The sequence below is a fragment of the Berghia stephanieae genome, chromosome 10 (genome assembly GCF_034508935.2).
Source record: "Berghia stephanieae isolate SIO BIC M18660-M18661 chromosome 10, UCSD_Bste_1.3, whole genome shotgun sequence".
NCBI lineage: Eukaryota > Metazoa > Mollusca > Gastropoda > Nudibranchia > Aeolidiidae > Berghia > Berghia stephanieae.
Genome location: NC_088369.1, coordinates 19,230,570 through 19,245,569, shown reverse-complemented (window position 1 = coordinate 19,245,569; position 15,000 = coordinate 19,230,570). Strand labels below are relative to the sequence as shown.

General features: G+C 39.5%; 1 protein-coding gene across 2 annotated transcripts in view; it reads right to left on the bottom strand.

Moving 5' to 3' along the window:
* LOC144980769 (uncharacterized) overlaps nucleotides 1-15,000 on the bottom strand; it is a 304,724-nt gene that overhangs the window by 133,142 nt on the left and 156,582 nt on the right. The window contains exon 3 of one of the 2 annotated variants that reach the window (XM_078928550.1): nucleotides 2,808-2,874. The exons of the other annotated variant lie outside the window; for it this stretch is intronic. Within the exon in view, the coding sequence (XP_078784676.1) occupies nucleotides 2,808-2,869 (62 nt within the window). The 5' untranslated portion in view covers nucleotides 2,870-2,874. The remainder of the gene's footprint in view (nucleotides 1-2,807; nucleotides 2,875-15,000) is intronic. 2 annotated transcript variants of the gene reach the window in all.

The following is a 15,000-nucleotide window of genomic DNA, read 5'->3' as shown; positions in this document are numbered from 1 at the left end:
CTCGTGTCCCCTCGCCGTTATTGGAAAACGATATTGGCTGAGAAATAAATACATAAATAAATCATATAATAATAATAATAATAATAATAATAATAATAATATAATAATAATAATAATATAATAATAATAATAATGATGATGATGATGATGATGATGATGAATGATGATGATAATAATAATAATAATGATATGATAATAATATAATGATAATAATAATAATAATAATAATAATAATAATAATAATAATAATAATAATAATAATAATAATAATAATAATAATAATAATGATAATAATAATAATGATAATAATAATAATAATAATAATAATAATAATAATAATAATAATAATAATAATAATAATAATAATAATAATAAATGGCATTTATATAGAGCTTTGCCCCGTTGTCACAGGCTCTAAGCGCTTTACATTGATATAAAACAAAACATATTACAGTAAGACAAGTTTGATGGAAAATGGATACGAATTCAATTTAACAACAACAAAATATGATAATAATATTGCAACTTATGACGTAAAAAGATAAAACTTTAAGCGAGATTAGATTTGAACGTTGTCAACGAATCCGAGCATCTCACGTGTGATGGGAGAGAGTTCCAAAAATGGGGGGGGGGGGCGAAAATTGAAAAGATTGTTCACCTATTTTACGCAATGGCTTAGGTTTGACAAGGATTGATTGGTCATTGCTTGACCTCAAGTTTCTACTGGGGACATACGAGTATATGTTTAGAAGGTCTTTAATATAACAGGGACTGTTGTTGCTCAAGGATAAATAAATAGATAAATAAATAAATAACATTCCCTTTATTCATCCCATAGGGGAAAGTTGTCAATATGGCGGTCTATTCCATGAGGGAAGACTGGCATAACCCAGGCGTCAGCCGCAATGCAACGCCGCAAACTGAACTAAGGCGACGCGACTTGCTCAAGACCACACACACAACACAGCGGGTATTGGAACTCGGTACCTTTCGGGTACGAAGCAAAGACCTGACTGCTGAGCCACGCTGCCCCATAATAAATAAATAGGTAGGGAGTGTTTGTTGTTTTTTTTTTTCTCTTAATTTTTTACTCAATTGTTTTTCTTTTATTATCAAGATTTTATTTGTCACGTGATTTCATTTTCAATGTTGGGGTCCCCGATAGCTCAGTTGGTAGAGCACTCGTTTCCTACGCAAAGGGACCAGGATCGATCCCGGGTGCAGTCGAGATTTTTTTTCTGAACCCCCCCCCCCTCCTCCCCCTTTGTCTGTCTGTCTGTCTGTCTGTCTGTCTCTCTCTCTCTCTCTCTCTCTCTCTCTCTCTCTCTCTCTCTCTCTCTCTCTCTATCTATCTATCTATCTATCTCTATCTCTCTCTACCTCTCTCTCTCTCTCTATCTATCTATCTATCTCTATCTCTCTTTACCTCTCTCTCTATCTATCTATCTATCTATCTATCTATCTATCTCTATCTATCTCTCTCTCTCTATCTCTCTATCTATCTATCTATCTATCTCTATCTATCTATCTATCTCTATCTCTCTCTACCTCTCTCTCTCTCTCTCTCTCTCTCTCTCTCTCTCTCTCTCTCTCTCTCTCTCCCCTCTGTCCACCCAGCAGTGAGTGTGTAACTGTCCAAACGATAACAAACAATTACTATTGTCCATTTCACGCAACAGAAACCGGGATAATCTCCAGCTCTATCGGCCTAATGCGGACCTGCCTAGTATTCGGAAAAATCCGCAGAATATACGATTCTTACACTCGTGCTTTTTGGCATTCCGGATGTGTGTCCAACCGTTGCACGAGCATGCGAGTGCGCGTTGGGAACAAAGTTCGAATTCCAAAACACAAGAGTGTAAGACATCTTGTATTTTGTGCGGCTATGTGGTCTTTACGTGTGACACTCGCTTTCGGATCGGAAGGACCTGGGTTCGAGCCTCGCACTCGGCGCATAGTTGAGTCCTTGGAAAAGGCTCTTTACTCACAGTCTCTCACCGTACTCAGGTGTAAAATGAGTACCTGACCGTTAACAGCGATGTCTTAGTCCGAAAAATTGTAATATCGCCTAACAGGCGGCATGTCCCGTCCTACATGTCTAATGTTGCTGTTTAACAGGGACCCCTTGTAAAGCGCTTTGAGCACATATTGCTCTATATAAAGCTCAATCTTTTTTTCATTCTACCCCTCATCGATTCCGATTTCGTCATCTTTGTTTAAAAGACATTTTCAAAAATATCTAAATGATACATAGACTACTTCTTTTTTCAAAATCTAATTTTATTGAAATTTAACTAGATGGACTATTTATAATCTGACGTCATAAATTGTTATTGTAAACATGATATCAATACGCGTTACGATTTAGGGAGTTGTGGGGGGGATGGAATAATTACGATTTTTGGCGCCTACTGTCGAGCTGCAAATGTGTCTTTGACTCAATAAATCGTTATTGAGCTTTCATATAGCGCATTATCCACTAAATATGCTCAAAGCGCTTTACAAGGGGCCCCTGGCCAACAGCAACATTTAACATTTATTAGGACGGGACATGACGCCTGTTAGGCGATGTTATAATTATTTTTGGACAGAGACAACGCTGTTAACGACCAGGTACCCATTTTACACCTGAGTACGGTGAGAAAATAATGTGAGTAAAGAGCCTTTTCCAATGACTCAATAACTATGCGTCGAGCGAGCGAGCGAGGCTCGACCCCCAGGACCTCCCGATCCGAAAGCGAGTGTCATACAACAAGACCACATAGATGCACGTGCTTGACGACATTACTACATTGAATGTTACTCACCATTGTGTGTTGAGGACTAGCAAAAGCCAGAGGAGGTGGGAGCAGGAGGATCGTGTGGCCATCGTATCTGGAAAAAAGACAGAAGGGAAAAATATAAACAAGAGTGGGCCAATGGGTATGATCTATAGATAGTATGCGCTTGGCTAAGAAGCTCATAACATTGCCATCCGGAAGTATAGATAGTATGCTCTTGGCTAAGAAGCTCATAACATTGCCATCCGGAAGTATAGATAGTATGCTCTTGGCTAAGAAGCTCATAACATTGCCATCCGGAAGTATAGATAGTATGCTCTTGGCTAAGAAGCTCATAACATTGCCATCCGGAAGTATAGATAGTATGCGCTTGGCTAAGAAGCTCATAACATTGCCATCCGGAAGTATAGATAGTATGCTCTTGGCTAAGAAGCTCATAACATTGCCATCCGGAAGTATAGATAGTATCCTCTTGGCTAAGAAGCTCATAACATTGCCATCCGGAAGTATAACGAACCAACACACAAAACTGTGTGTATCCATGAACGTTTATAGTCGGGTTAATACTATTCAGTGAGCATTACTCATAAACGCGGATGGCAAAAAACAATAACAAAGACCTGAGTGACGTCATCTGCATACTATCTATAGATAGTATGCGCTTGGCTAAGAAGCTCATAACATTGCCATCCGGAAGTATAACGGACCAACACACAAAAGTATGCGCTTGGCTAAGAAGCTCATAACATTGCCATCCGGAAGTATAACGGACCAACACACAAAACTGTGTGTATCCATGAACGTTTATAGTCAGGTTAATACAGTTCAGTGAGCATTACTCATAAACGCGGATGGCAAAAAACAATAAAAAAGACCTATCTATATTAACTTTCCATGTGCTCAAGGTCATTGGTCACATTGCAAAATGTGAAAAGTGTTCACAGATTTTGAACATATCTAACATTACGATTGGTCATTTTGTTCAGCTTGACACATGGGTATGTTTATAACTTTTATAAACAGCGTGTACTTTCCGCCTGATCAAACGGATCCAGTTACCCAATCACTGCTGGGTGAATAGGGGGAGGCAAAAGAAAAAAAAATATCAACTGCACCCGGGATCGATCTCGGTCCCTTTGATTGGGAAGCGAGTGCTCTACCAACTGATCTATCGTATAGATTGTATGCACTTGGCTAAGAAGTTCACAACATTACCATCCGGAAGTAAAACTGACCAACACACAAAACTGTGTGTAACCTTGAACGTTTATAGTCAGGTTAATACAGTTCAGTGAGCATTACTCATAAACGCGGATGGCAAAAAACAACAACAAAGACCTATCTATATTAACTTTCCATGTGCTCAAGGTCATTGGTCACATTGCAAAATGTGAAAAGTGTTCACAGATTTTGAACATATCTAACATTACGATTGGTCATTTTGTTCAGCTTGACACATGGGTATGTTTATAACTTTTATAAACAGCGTGTTCTTTCCGCCAGATCAAACGGATCCAGTTACCCAATCACTGCTGGGTGAATAGGGGGAGGCAAAAGAAAAAAAAATATCAACTGCACCCGGGATCGATCTCGGTCCCTTTGATTCTGAAGCGAGTGTTCTACCAACTGATCTATCGTATAGATTGTATGCACTTGGCTAAGAAGTTCACAACAATGCCATCCGGAAGTAAAACTGGCCAACACACAAAACTGTGTGTAACCTTGAAGGTTTATAGTCTGGTTAATATAGTTTAGTGAGAAGTACTCATAAACGCGGATGGCATGATTGACGTCATCTTCGAACTATCTCCATCTTACATATTTTATAATATGAACTATTGAATCTAGAATCTAGAATGTTTGTCAGTTTAGCTTTAAAGCATTGGTAAGCATTTGTTTCACAACAGCATCATACCGTTAAGAGTCGATGGGTCACATAACATTGTGTATGAACATGTTTAGGGTTTCCAGATACCTCAGTTGGTAGAGCACTCGCCTCGCACGTAAAGGTACCTAGATCGATCCCGGGTGTAGTCGAATTATTTTTTTCTGACTCCCGATACCCGTCTACCCAGCATTGATTGGGTAGCTGGGTCTGTTAGATCCGACGGAAAGTACTTTACGAATGACTAGCGTCCTATTAAATGGGTAGCAGGCAATAGACAGGTAGATAACCACGCCTCTCGGACAGTCGTTATAATGTAAACAATGGCAGTGATTGGTAGACACAGCAAACTACACATGTTTTACTATCGATGGTTTGTGCTTAAGTAAAATACCCACTGTTCTACCGCTTGATCAATAGATAGTTCGAAGATGACGTCACTCAGGTCTTTGTTATTGTTTTTTTTTTTGCCATCCACCTTTATGAGTAATGCTCACTGAACTGTATTAACCTGACTATAAACGTTCATGGATACACACAGTTTTGTGTGTTGGTCCGTTATACTTCCGGATGGCAACGTTATGAGCTTCTTAGCCAAGCGCATACTATCTATAGAACCAACACAGAAAATTATGTGTAAACCTAAACGTTTATAATCTGATCAAGAAAATCGTGTGATAACTAATCACCCATCTGGCGGGATAAAAACAATAACAATGATCAGAGAGAGGTCGATTCCATTAACGTTGCTGTTTATAAACAACCAACTATGTTTGTCCGAGCACGTGTGAGGGTGTGTCACAAATTTCATGTTTTGATTGGTCAGAAATCTACTGGTTAATTACTTTCTACTGTCCGTTTCACGGTATAGATACCGGGATAAACTCCGGCTCCACGGGCCTAATGGCTCTGGACGACTACTGTTGTCATGAGTATGTTTGTTTGTTTGTTTGTTTGTTTGTTTTTATGTGTGTGTGTGAGAGAGAGTGTGTGTGTGTATGTGAGTGTGTGTGAGTGTGTGTGTGAGTGTGTGTATGTGAGTATGTATGTGAGTGTGTGTGTGAGTGTGTGTGTGAGTGTGTGTGTGAGAGTGTGTGTATGTGTGTTTGTGTGTGTGAGTATGTGTGTGTGAGTGTGTGTGTGTGTGTGAGTATGTGTGTGTGAGTGTGTGTGTGAGTGTGTGTGTGAGTGTGTGTGTATGTGAGTGTGTGTGTGTGTCTACACTTGCAGTGAGCGTGAGTGCTCCATCACTGCTGGGATTAACGCCTTTTAAAACGTGCAGCACAACGACAGCCATTATCTCAGGCTGGTCACGTCATCGTTTTGGAGGACGCGAGAGTGACGGAACGCCTTAGAAAGACTTAGCCAGTATCCAGGAATTGTCACCAGCGTTCTCAAAACATGTGTGGGTGGGGGTGTGGGGGTGTGGGGTGTGGAGGGGGGGGGGGGGGTTCGCGATAGCTCACTTGGTAGAGCACTCGCTTCACATGCAATGATACCTGGTTCAATCTCCCGCTCAAAGTCTAGATTTTTAAAAATAACTCGCCTGTTACTTAACATTTATTGTTGTTTAAATGTGGCGGAAACTACTTTGTGGTAAACTGGCGTTGTATAGATAGGGTAGTAAGTAATTGCTATTGATTTTTGGTCAGTGTCAGTGTAGCCATCGTAAAGTTATAGATAGTATGCAGATGACATCACTCAGGCCTTTGTTATTGTTTTTGCCATCCGCGTTTGTGAAGCATTACTCATAAACGCGGATGGCAAAAAACAACAACAAAGACCTATCTATATTAACTTTCCATGTGCTCAAGGTCATTGGTCACATTGCAAAATGTGAAAAGTGTTCACAGATTTTGAACATATCTAACATTACGATTGGTCATTTTGTTCAGCTTGACACATGGGTATGTTTATAACTTTTATAAACAGCGTGTTCTTTCCGCCAGATCAAACGGATCCAGTTACCCAATCACTGCTGGGTGAATAGGGGGAGGCAAAAGAAAAAAAAATATCAACTGCACCCGGGATCGATCTCGGTCCCTTTGATTCTGAAGCGAGTGTTCTACCAACTGATCTATCGTATAGATTGTATGCACTTGGCTAAGAAGTTCACAACAATGCCATCCGGAAGTAAAACTGGCCAACACACAAAACTGTGTGTAACCTTGAAGGTTTATAGTCTGGTTAATATAGTTTAGTGAGAAGTACTCATAAACGCGGATGGCATGATTGACGTCATCTTCGAACTATCTCCATCTTACATATTTTATAATATGAACTATTGAATCTAGAATCTAGAATGTTTGTCAGTTTAGCTTTAAAGCATTGGTAAGCATTTGTTTCACAACAGCATCATACCGTTAAGAGTCGATGGGTCACATAACATTGTGTATGAACATGTTTAGGGTTTCCAGATACCTCAGTTGGTAGAGCACTCGCCTCGCACGTAAAGGTACCTAGATCGATCCCGGGTGTAGTCGAATTATTTTTTTCTGACTCCCGATACCCGTCTACCCAGCATTGATTGGGTAGCTGGGTCTGTTAGATCCGACGGAAAGTACTTTACGAATGACTAGCGTCCTATTAAATGGGTAGCAGGCAATAGACAGGTAGATAACCACGCCTCTCGGACAGTCGTTATAATGTAAACAATGGCAGTGATTGGTAGACACAGCAAACTACACATGTTTTACTATCGATGGTTTGTGCTTAAGTAAAATACCCACTGTTCTACCGCTTGATCAATAGATAGTTCGAAGATGACGTCACTCAGGTCTTTGTTATTGTTTTTTTTTTGCCATCCACCTTTATGAGTAATGCTCACTGAACTGTATTAACCTGACTATAAACGTTCATGGATACACACAGTTTTGTGTGTTGGTCCGTTATACTTCCGGATGGCAACGTTATGAGCTTCTTAGCCAAGCGCATACTATCTATAGAACCAACACAGAAAATTATGTGTAAACCTAAACGTTTATAATCTGATCAAGAAAATCGTGTGATAACTAATCACCCATCTGGCGGGATAAAAACAATAACAATGATCAGAGAGAGGTCGATTCCATTAACGTTGCTGTTTATAAACAACCAACTATGTTTGTCCGAGCACGTGTGAGGGTGTGTCACAAATTTCATGTTTTGATTGGTCAGAAATCTACTGGTTAATTACTTTCTACTGTCCGTTTCACGGTATAGATACCGGGATAAACTCCGGCTCCACGGGCCTAATGGCTCTGGACGACTACTGTTGTCATGAGTATGTTTGTTTGTTTGTTTGTTTGTTTGTTTTTATGTGTGTGTGTGAGAGAGAGTGTGTGTGTGTATGTGAGTGTGTGTGAGTGTGTGTGTGAGTGTGTGTATGTGAGTATGTATGTGAGTGTGTGTGTGAGTGTGTGTGTGAGGTGTGTGTGTGAGAGTGTGTGTATGTGTGTTTGTGTGTGTGAGTATGTGTGTGTGAGTGTGTGTGTGTGTGAGTATGTGTGTGTGAGTGTGTGTGTGAGTGTGTGTGTGAGTGTGTGTGTATGTGAGTGTGTGTGTGTGTCTACACTTGCAGTGAGCGTGAGTGCTCCATCACTGCTGGGATTAACGCCTTTTAAAACGTGCAGCACAACGACAGCCATTATCTCAGGCTGGTCACGTCATCGTTTTGGAGGACGCGAGAGTGACGGAACGCCTTAGAAAGACTTAGCCAGTATCCAGGAATTGTCACCAGCGTTCTCAAAACATGTGTGGGTGGGGGTGTGGGGGTGTGGGGGTGTGGAGGGGGGGGGGGGTTCGCGATAGCTCACTTGGTAGAGCACTCGCTTCACATGCAATGATACCTGGTTCAATCTCCCGATCAAAGTCTAGATTTTTAAAAATAACTCGCCTGTTACTTAACATTTATTGTTGTTTAAATGTGGCGGAAACTACTTTGTGGTAAACTGGCGTTGTATAGATAGGGTAGTAAGTAATTGCTATTGATTTTTGGTCAGTGTCAGTGTAGCCATCGTAAAGTTATAGATAGTATGCAGATGACATCACTCAGGCCTTTGTTATTGTTTTTGCCATCCGCGTTTGTGAGTTGTTCTCACTAAACTGTATCAACCAGACTATAAAAGTTCATGGTTACACAGAGTTTGTGTGTTGGTCCGTTATACTTCCGGATGGCAATGTTGTGAACTCCTTGGCCAAGCGCATTCTATCTATAGCCTGCCACTGACCAAAAAATGACATCAAAATGCAAAACAAATCGTGTGTTGTATTCAATAGTTCAACCAATGAAATAACGTGTTTCCTTAAGCTCTACTTACGACAACTCACTAGACGGTACACAAACCTAAAAAATGACGTCAAACTGCCAGTCCTAGAGGGTTCTAGCGTAGCCATCGTTAAGTTATAGCCTGACACTGAAATCCAAAAGGACTGGCAGTTTGACGTCATTTTTTGGTTTTTGCACTGCCTAGTGAGTTGTCGTTAGTAGAGCTCATGGAAACAAGTGGTCCCATTGGTTGAACTATTGAATACAACTCACGATTTGTTTTCTTTTGTGGCCAAAGACTGGTCTTTTGACGTCATTTTTTGGTCCGTGTCAGACTATAAGTTAACGACGGCGACAGTGGAGCACTCGCTTCACAAGCAATGATACCTGGTTCAATCCCGAACAAAGTCCAGATTTTTAAAAATAACTCGCCTGTTACTTAACATTTATTGTTGCTTAAATGTGGCGGAAACTACTTTTGCGATAGACTGGCGTTGTATAGGTAGGGTAGTAAACAATTGCTATTGTCCGTTTAACGCTAAAGAATGCGGCTTTTATTGACGTTTTATATACATTGAGGCTATTTGACGTGTACATATATGCAGGTCTGACTTCTGAACCCACTTTTGGGCCTGGTTTAATATTGTTGTACAGGACAATATTTTGAGTCATTTTTTAAAGATTTCCATTTCATTACAACAATGAGCCCATAAGGAATTGGGTTATCAGACCTTCAAATAAGTGCACGTCGATGCTATTCGTTTATGTACTGTACTCACAACATTCGCCTGCCGAATAAACGTGAAACCTATAACGTAAAGTTATAGCCTGACACTGAAACTCAAAAAGACTGGCAGTTTGACGTCATTATTTGGTTTTTGCACCGCCTAGTGAGTTGTCGTTAGTAGAGCTCATGGAAACAAGTGATTTCATTGGTTGAACTATTGAATACAACTCACGATTTGTTTTCTTTTGTGGCGTCATTTTTTGGTCAGTGTCAGGCTATAAGTTAACGATGGCTACGGCTTATGTGTATGTGTGTGTCTGTGTGTTCCTATGTGTGTATGTACGGTTATGTGTGTGTATGTGTGTGTGTGTAAAGTTACAGATATTTTGGGTTAATCTTCCTTAGCTCGAGAGTTTTCTCGAGTTGTCAAAGACTGGTTGTGGCTGACAGGCAGTGAGTGAACACTCTCGCTAGATCTCACCACATTGTTGACAATGTCGGTCAGGGTCCTAGTGACCACGATTGTGTGTTGTCATTGGAATAAACAGGTAGGTAACCACGCCTATATATATATATATATATATATATATATATATATATATATATATATATTTATGAGAGTTGGTGGGTACTCGTAGGTACGAAAGTGCTCGATAATGATGGTTAGGGCTTATATAGAATACAAATTGTCACTCACATTTTTTGTGGCCGAAACGTTCGTTTCTGTGTCTCTTTACACGTCCTCAGTCGTCCTCAGTCTCAGTGTAAAGAGACACAGAAAGAACTTTTCGGCCACAAAAAATGTGAGTGACAATTTGTATTCTATATATATATATATATATATTTTATATATATATATATATATATAAATATATATATATACACACACATACACACACACACACACACACACACACACACACACATCCATGTACAAATATTACTTGAGAAATATTTGTATTTACAATCAAAATTTTTTGCCAACCTTTGAAAATGGAATGAAATAATATAACACTACAGCTCTATTATTCAAGAAAGTTCCAGACGCGTCGATGCAAAGAAGATTCTAGACTCCCAGAATTCGAACCGATTGTTTTGAAGACAAATGATAAACATGTCAGGAAATATTCCACAGCCCAACGAAGCATCAAATTCGAACGTTCAAATGTTTTACTTTATAAATTATTCTACCCGTATAAAAAAAACCGTTTTATCGGGCTGGTTGGATGGGGGGGGGGGGGGGGGGTTCTGCTTCCGGTTAATGACAACTCTCCGGAAATTGAAGAAAAAAAAAGTTGAATTTGAAAACTGATTCGTAGGAAGAACAAAACAGATTCTAGAAAATAAATATTTTTCAAAATTTTAGAGTTTTTTTAAACAATGAGGGATGCGTGGTTCAGCGGTTCAGTCTTTGCTTCGTACCCGAAAGGTACCGAGTTCTATCACCCGCCGATGCGCTATATGGCCTTGAGCACCTCGCCCTAGATCAATTTCGCGGTGTTGCACTGTGGCTGATTCCTAGGTTATTCTAGTCTCCCCTTGGAATATTGATAGACTAAAATTACCATTATCTTGTGAAGAACTCTCTAAGCTAGTGTTTCAGGGAATTCCTCAAGAAGAAGAAGAAGAAGAAGAAGAAGAAGAAGAAGAAGAAGAAGAAGAAGAAAAGAAGAAGAAGAAGAAGAAGAAGAAGAGGAAGAAGAAGAAGAAGAAGAAGAAGAAGAAGAAGAAGAAGAAGAAGAAGAAGAAGAAGAAGAAGAAGAAGAAGAAGAAGAAGAAGAAGAAGAAATCATTTGTATCGAGCCCAAATTCCATGAATGCATGCTCTAAGGCGTTTAATAAAACACGAATTCACACAGGGAAAATAAGATTTTTAAAAACTACAGCACTGAACGCGTAGTTTGAAGAACATTAAACTAAATTAGGTCAAGGTTGTTTTAAACAATTCAGTCTTTAAATTGGACTTGAAAGAGTTAAAAGTTGGAGAATTTCTGGTTGGGGAGGGGGGGGGGGAGGGGGGAGTGCTTGGTTTGAGAGTGTTTGACAAGTGGCGGTTACAGTGAATGACATAATCAGTCGGATGGTGAAAAGGTTTGAACTGAGATATTGGCAAGTTTAGTTAGAAGGTCAATTTTTATCAGAAATGAGTTCTTGTCATAAATGATTAAATCAACCCTTTTTGTGCATCTTCGGGAAATATCAAAACTTAATTTCACCTCTAAATATTTTTTACAGCTAGTCAAGTTGAAAAAGTATGAAATTTGAGAAAAGTTGCTGGATGCCTTTCCCATACATCTGACGATAACTTCATAAAAAATCACCCGATTTACTTCAAATAAAGATTAAAATGCTCAGGGGAGCATATTCTTTCAGAAAATTTAAAAAATGCAAATCCAAAAGGTCACCTTCCGACTGATTACGTCATGCACTGACAATGGAGTCGGTCGATATTTGAAAGACGACTTAACCCTTTCCATACCAACTACAGGAAAATCGTCCTAATTTGTTACGCCGATACAATGAACATTTGTATCGTATTGTGCGGCTATGTGGTCTAGTGTTATGACATTCGCTTTCGGATCGGAAGGTCCTGGGATCGAGCCTCGCTACTCGGCGCATAGTTGAGTCCTTGGAAAAGGCTCTTTACTCACATGCTATCACCGTACTCGGGTGCAAAATGAGTACCTGGCCGTAACAGCGTTGTCGTTTTCCGAAACATTGTAATAATATCGCCTAACAGGCGTCATGTCCCGTACTACATGTTAAATGTTGCTGTTGATTAGAAAGCAAAGTTTTGTACATCACACAATTTGTTGAAAAATGTTTGTTTTGTAAAGCTTGTTATAAAATAGTCCCTCGGACCCATTGGACCCGTGGAGTCGGAGTTTATCCCGGTATCTGCATCGTGAAACAGACAATAACAATTGCTTGCCATCCTTTGGATAGGACGCTAGTCTATCGCAAAGTACTTTCCGCCAAATCTAACAGACTCAGCTACCCATTCACTGCTGGGTGGACTGGGGAGAGGGCTCGGAAAAAATCTTTGACTGCACCCAGGATCGATCTTGGTTCCTTTCCGTGTGAGGCGAGTGCTCTACTAACTGAGCTATCGGGACCCCCTTGTTATGCGACACAAAAATTATGTATAAGTAGCTACTTATGTCCGGTCAATTTGAGTGTTAAATAAATAAAAATAATATAAAATAAAATTCCCTTTATTCATCCCATAGGGGAAATTTGTCTCTAGATTCTATTCCAATTGAAGACTGGAATAACCCAGCCGTCAGCCGCAGTGCAGCGCCGCAAATTTGAGCTAAGGCGAGGTGACCTGCTCAAGGCCACACAGCGCAGCGGTGGGTGATCGAACTCGATACCTTTCGGATAGGAAGCAAAGCCGTACCGCTGAGCCATCTGCCCCCTTGACAAAAATCAAGTTTTCCCGAACTTGGTCCGTGAGGAGAGAGTGAGGGAGAAAGGGGGGGGGGTGTGTGAGAGTTGGCCAAAATGTTTTAAAATGTGCTTTTTCGGAGTACGCCAGAATAGGGAAGATAGGAAGATTTCAGTGGGATCAAAATTCATATAAATGTCAAAAGTGAAAGGATATTCGATGAGGCTATCAGGAATTCTAGACGTCGTTTCTGGTAGAAGTGCTGGTTGTTGTGGTGGTGGTGGTGGTTGTTATGGTTGTTGTGGTTTTTGTTGTTATGAAATCAGAGTTAAATGAATTATAAGATTAAGGGATGTTATTGTTGTAGGCGTCAAACGGGAAGCGTGCAAGAAATGACGTGAGTAGGAAAGTGCCAGACGACAACAGAGAATAAAAACTTCGCGGTGGCGATGGGGGCTCGAACACGCGACCTTACTGATACGACAACTCCGCCTGGCCGGGAAGATCGTGAATCTACCCGTATGAGCTATCCGTGGATACACTTGGGTTTAATGCTTTTTTTTAAAAAATATTTTGAGGTCATCTTAAGCCAATGAAAGAGGAATCGAGGCCGCCCCAAGGAGACTTGGAGACGTACCGTAGAGAGGGACCTAAAACAGAGAGGTCCGTCTGTCCTTCGAGATGGCCACAAGAATAGCTGCTGACAAGACCAGGTGGAGATCCCTTGCATCGCCTCAAGTGCCAGCAGGCCCGGAGAGGATTGAGTGAGTGAGTTGACCCTGTTCTTACCAACTATAGGAAAATCGTCACATTCGTTACGATACAACCAACATTTTACTAATTCAAATTTCTCTTGTACATCATAAAATTTAAAGAAAATAAACAGTGTGTTCTAGAGCATGTTTTGTTAAAGAAATTATACATTGCAAGATCTTACTACTATTATGTATGTATGAGTGATAAAAAATATATTTTTGTGTTAGTTGGGTTTGAAGTTTTGGGGAAAATCCTGAAAATGGCTGGTAAGGAGAGAGTTAAGCCATCGATATATGAAGTAATATTTTTTATGGACAAATCTATTTTAAAATGAGTTTTGTTATTCGATGTCGACGAACTGTGTAACCCGTCGGTGTCTAGATGTGTCGAAATGTGTCAAGGTGTGTCAGAAGGTCTCGAATTGTGTCAAAAGGTTTCAAAAGTTGCGAAATTCTAAAAAAATATTTATAAAAATTGGATTTACCATGAATATGAAATAGTTTCGATTAGAGGTTATAATAATCATGATAAATCGTGTGGGCGGGGAGTGGGGGGTCAATAAATGACATAATTGTACCGTGTAACCCGATGGTGTCAAAAGGTTCAAAAGATGTCAAAAACTACATAGTAGGATTTGAATTGATTGTCTTTCTAAAACGCGTAAACGATGTCATGAATATTCATAATTAGTAAACAAGAATCGAATTCTAAGTCGACATCGAATATTTAGAACACAATTGAATTGACGATACATGTGACGCAGTTACGATTTTCATTTCTGAGATGTGTCGTTAATGTTTTAAGTCATTAATATTAACCAGTTATAAACAAGTAATCGTCGTAAATTAATATCGAATATCTAAAACAATTGAATTGACGATACATGTGAGACAGTTACGATTTTTGTTTTTGTTTTTTGTTTTTATTATGAAATGTGACAATAATGTTCGAAGTTATTAATATTAATAAGAACAATTAGTTTTACAATTAAATGTGAGACAGCTAGGAATCTGACATGTGTCAAACATGTTGTTACGTCATTAATATTGACAAGATGTAATCACGTACTAATTTTGAATTGGTATCGAATATTTAGAACAATCAGTTTTACGATGAATGTCCTGCAGTTAGAACTTTCATTTCTCCAAAGTGTCAAGACATATTTCATTTCTATGTCATTAATTAATTATTAATAATTTGTAAACAAAATTAAATTCA